Raw genomic sequence first — 5,404 nt, forward strand, 5'->3', positions numbered from 1 at the left:
CTCCAGAGGCGAGTTCTTGCTCCCAGAAGAAACGTCGCCGAGCTTCCAATCTCTCCTTCCAATCTCTTCCCGACCATCCTCATAACCACTTCTTCTTGCTCGGCAGACATTGTCCCGCACGAGACCACGGCAAATACTGTAGGAAATCCGAGCGAAAGATTCCCAGCCCGGAAAGTCAACAAGTCGACGTATCATTGGATAAAATGGCTAAAAAAAGCGAAAAACTGGAAAAAGCGAAAATTTACAAACAGCAAAGCTTGCTTGCACAACAATGGTCCCTTGCAAAACATAAACAAGAGATCAAAAGTCATCGGAAGCGTCAGGATCCGAGTAATAATTGTCATAACTGGAAAGCGCAGACTCAGGCGCAGACCGCTGCCGACTCTTTTTTACCGATTACCGCGATCCAAAATTTATGAAAACCGCAAACCGCTTAGTCTTATTAAACCGCAATACCGCAGGTTAAAATAAAGATTTCCGCAAAACCGCACCAAGAATAACGCAAAACCGCATCACCGCAAACCCTTACGCACCCCTCCAACTGTTTGGAGACTGCAAAGTTACTTTTTAGAGTGCCAAAAAGCCGTCCACCAAGTTTGTATGGACATGTGACATTTAGTGATCCTCCCTTTTGGGCTCTCAGTTATGACTGATCCCCCTTCTGTCATCCTAAAAGTCCGATGATCCCCCCAAAAATCCTCCGCCCTCCGCCCTCCGCCCTCCCCCCCCCCCCCCCCCCCCCCGCTCCAGGCGATAAATAATGACCGGTCCCCAATGTACAATACGACAGAAGTAATTATAAACCTGGAGTCTGATCATTTATGAATCGCTAGTGAGGTCTCAGTCGATAGTTAACTGAATGTAGAGGGAATAACATTTTGATTTCACTAGAACAACATTTTTTTTTGTAAACTCGTCTGTAAGGAGACACCGAAAACGAAATCCACATTCTTAAGAGTGGAGATTATTCGCGCTGAAATTAACGTAAGCAACTTCAGTAAGGGGCAGACTTCTGTTTTATTCAAAAGAACACCAGAATTTATTTTGGAACTGGCATTTGAAGAAGATTACTGTATTTTCTCGATTAATAACCCTTTAAACCTCTTTAGCTTTTGTTTCAAATTTGGCCCGGCTGGGCCAGAAATACTCTATTTGTTTATTCTTTATATTCTATGGTAATTTTTGTTGCCATTTCTTGAGGTCCTACTTACACAAAGTACAGGTAACCGGCTTTAATCGAGCAAATACGGCAACTGTCGCTTTTCATGGTTAAAGATACCAAGCAAAAAAATCTTAATTATTTCAATATTTTTTTAAACGTAAAACAATAATCCACGCAGGTTACTGCGAAAAATAAAATAGACGCTCCATGCAAAAGAAAACCATTGCACGGCACGTTGGCTCTTGAATGGTTTTCTTCCTCACGAAATTCTTGAGAAATGCGTTTCACGCCGTGATTTTCATTGCGATTTTAAAATAACAAGATTTCGATTTCTCATGTTAGTGACGAAAATTCATATTTTGGCGAAAAAACGTTTCCCCCGTGTTTTCCACTCAGACCCCGTGTTTTCCACACCCCGCGTTTTCCACACCCCGTGTTTTCCACACCCCGGGACCCCGTTCCCCGGGACCCCGTATCTCGAGGCCCCGCCCCCGCATTTTCCACCTAGCCTTTTCTGTTTATGTTATCTACGATGGCGATATTCGTTGTAAGAGTCAAACCGAAAAAAAGTACAATGTGCAGGACCTGAGAATGAGCAAACAGGCCGCTTTTTGCAAGAGATTTAAACCGCGCCACGCCTACCCAAGGTAATCCCTTTTAAGTTATTTTTAGACATGTAAGTCTATCGGAAATTCTTTTCGTTAACTCCATCACTAAAGCAAAACGGTCGTGGTGTCATAGGGACCCTTGATTTATCTTTGGGAAAACATAGATGTCAGTCATAACGCCAAGAACTTAATGGTAGGACACATTTAGTCGCCTTCCCCTTCACCCCTTAAATGCTAACCGCAAGCAAACAGCAGTAAATAAATGCTAACCGCAAGCAAACGACAGTAAATAAAAGCAAACTGCAGGAAGACTATATGGGTGGTCTACCATGAATTATATGCCGTCATAACAGGTGAAAAAGGTTTTGCTGTACTGTTATTTTCCAAACCAATGTGGCTTACGAGCAGGCTCTTTCTTGCCACGCAAGAGAACTAATGATTCTGACTCGGCTTGAAAAACGTTATGTTAACCGATACTTCTTGTTTTACTTACATTACAGAATCTCTCGACATCTCCACACTGTGAACCTCCGGACTTTGTGTCTAACACCAGAGCAGCTTTTGATCATATTCTTACTCATCCGGAGCCTTTGATCACTGTGTTTCCACAAGGAAAGCCACGGGTTTACAAACGACTGTATAGTATGGAGCATTGGACCCGTGTCATCAGTTAATATACTTAACCCCCCCCCCCACCCCCCTCTTTTTTAAATGTCTTTGAATTTTTTGCGCAGCAACTGAAATAGCACGACGTACAGGTGTTATATAAGAAAATGAAGGAAAAAACACTTACTACATTTGCAATAGTTACTTTTCTTTTCTTCGACGACTTAATGAATTATAGGTAATTATCAATGAGTTTGAGAAAAACAAATGAACAAGATTAGAATGATATTTGTGTAGGTTTCAGACAAGATCAGCAAGACTACCGATAAAAAAAACTGACTTAAAGCACCTGGACAAAATGAGTCTAAAACTTAGTCCGGAGCAGGGGCCTGTTTCTCGAAAGCTCCCGTAAATACCGGGCCCGATAACTTACCGGGCCGGTTAACGGGAAACTTTACCGGGCCCGAAATAGCGTTTCTCGAAGCACCCGGAAATTTTCCCGGTACTTACCGGGCCCGACAAAATAGCGGGTTGTCACCAATCTCTAGCGCGCGCTTCACGCTCGTTCGCGAGAGAAGGAGAAACACTTGGAACTATACGTACAGATTCGATTCGGAACGATTCTGTTGTCGTTGCGACTGTTATGCTTTTTGAAGAACACTGCGAAGTTTAACTTCGAAGTTATCGTTGTGTCAAAGGAGAGCAACTGAGAGAGATCGTCATTTTGCATGGTCATATTACTTGAAAGTGATGATCAATTGCCTTTTGTAGCTCGATTCGAAGACCTCGATCGACAGTCTCTTTTCTAGGATTCATTCCTATTCAAAATGTTCACTGAGCAATCAAACAAGATCTGCGGACCGCCGTGGAAACAGTGTGAACTTGAGTAGGTGTACAGAATATTTGGAATAAGGAAGGATCTTACTAAAAATAATTAGGCGTGATTTAATCGTTTTCTCCGGCAAACATCGAGCGTAATTTTCACTGATCCCAGATCGACTGTTCTAGCGTTTATTCTCGTTTATCTATCGTGAGTACAGTACGCTTCTTCGTGTTTCATCTAGCTAGAAATGCTATAACCAACATTTGTCAGCATTTGTGCACCGCGCCTAATGCGACTCTTCGCGATCGCTCTATTATGTTTACTTTTTGTAGAATGTCTGTTTTCTAATTTCCTTCTCCAAAAAACGTAAAAAACAAATCTGCAATTAAAACACAGGAAACAGGTTTGACTTGCAGTAAGATCAGGTTTGCGTGACAGGAACCCATTTTGATATTCATACAAAGAAGCCTTTTCGGAACGCGCGGCGAGTGATCGGCGTTTACATGACAGTGTTCATCTATTCATTAATTTTTTTTCCCGCCGTTTGTTGGTTTTGAAAAACAATAAAATAGAACTTCACAGTTATATAGCGCTTCCATGCAAACGGCTTCAAACTGTGAAAAATAACACAACAACAACAATTATATTTACGTGGGTTTCCGGAGCCAGCGGGCAGCTTCTCGCCGTGTTCTCTCCAATTCCTCCTTTAGCTCCTCAACGAGCCACTCTATTCTTGCTCGTGAGAGCCGAAATCGTTCAATGACTTCCCAGTCAGCCATATGGGCTAGAAAGGGGCGTCTTTGAAACAAAAAAGTCCGCCCCACACCGCCATTTTGTGACTCCCCGGTAACTTTACGGGAGGTCACGACCTCCCGTAAATTACCGGGCAAGTTACCGGAAAAATTAACAGGATCGAAAATAACGGGAGCTTCGAGAAACACCCGAAAAGTTTACGGGGACTTACCGGGTGACTTACCGGGCCCGATAATTTACCGGGTCTTTCGAGAAACAGGCCCCAGGCGAGATACGTACATGTTGACCTTGAATTTTGAACTGTCGTACCCAAGTTGAACAGAAGTTTAACTACAATGAGCAGACATACAGCATTACAGCAAACGCGTTGCAGGTGGAAAGAAATGCATAAGTTGTCGCGAGCGCAATTTTCTTCATTAACTAACAACGACTGATATTATAACATGGAGGAAGATTCTCGCTTTGAGCACATGCTCCACAGGAGTGGTCGCAAGCCTGTAGTCTGGTGGAGTGGTCGCTAGGCCCTCCGCAACACTCACCAGCCGAGAAGTTCTAACTGTCAATATTCGGGATGAAAGGAAATTTCAACAGAACTCGAAATGGAGTTATTACAGAGAAAAATAAAAAAAGGATAACAATTTGCGATCAGGATTAAACGTTCAACAGTTTGTTTAGGGCTTTTCTTGCTTTAACAGCTGCCCTCCGGGTTGGGCGCTCACTGATTACCAAGTTTCTGTCCACTTCTCTGGTGGCTTGCATCATACTGGTCAACCTTGCTTCGGCTGGAATGGACTGGGGTCTCTTTTTGTTCAGCACATTCCAGAGGAAACAGGACGCTGTCCGGACTGTAGCTGTTCTGATTTCCCCGTCTGTACTTGAAATGAGTTCCTCTGTAATGGCTAGCTTCTAGGTACCTCGTGGCGGACAAGTACAACGTCTCCTTTAGTAGGTTGGGTTGAGGATTGTGTCCTGGGAGCTTTTAAGTGTTTCTGGGTCCGTTCACACAAACTCAGTACATACTCGTCGAACCATAGCTTCCAAAACATGTCAAGATGTTTCTGACCTTTACGCCACATGTCAAGGAGTTTTTGTGAAGAACTCAACTCGCTAAGGAAATCTGGGTCTTGTTGTCGATCTCAGTTCTTCTGCTAAGGATGGTACGCCTGTTTTGGGGTTTAGGCTGAGGAAATCTGCTGGGGTGAGTGTGAATCCAGAGCTGAAGTCAGCTCCTTCATAGACTAATGGCCGGGAATTGACAGCTGCTTCCCCTTCTTTTACAACGGTTTCCAGCTGAACCATAGTTAGACAAATCTTTCCAATACTTTTTCGAAGAGACAAGTCCGATAAGTCTTTCATAAAAGCCACCCATCCAGGGAACCAGTTCAATGATGAAGCCCCATTTTATGCCTTCGTTGGCCAGGTAACTTTGTGTGTTACATTAGTGCGCGACAA

The 5,404-nt window shown here is 43.4% G+C and overlaps 1 protein-coding gene across 1 annotated transcript in view; it reads left to right on the forward strand.

Moving 5' to 3' along the window:
• Window positions 1-4,608, forward strand: part of LOC110063502 (protein N-terminal asparagine amidohydrolase-like) — a 73,047-nt gene extending 68,439 nt beyond the window's left edge. Inside the window, exon 10 of the mRNA XM_089289631.1 lies at window positions 2,271-4,608. Coding sequence (XP_089145757.1) covers window positions 2,271-2,444 — 174 coding nt within the window. The 3' untranslated portion in view covers window positions 2,445-4,608. The remainder of the gene's footprint in view (window positions 1-2,270) is intronic.
• Window positions 4,609-5,404: the final 796 nt, after the last annotated feature.

The sequence above is a fragment of the Orbicella faveolata genome, unplaced genomic scaffold (assembly GCF_042242905.1).
Source record: "Orbicella faveolata isolate gen_17 unplaced genomic scaffold, um_ofav_v1 contig_2, whole genome shotgun sequence".
NCBI lineage: Eukaryota > Metazoa > Cnidaria > Anthozoa > Scleractinia > Merulinidae > Orbicella > Orbicella faveolata.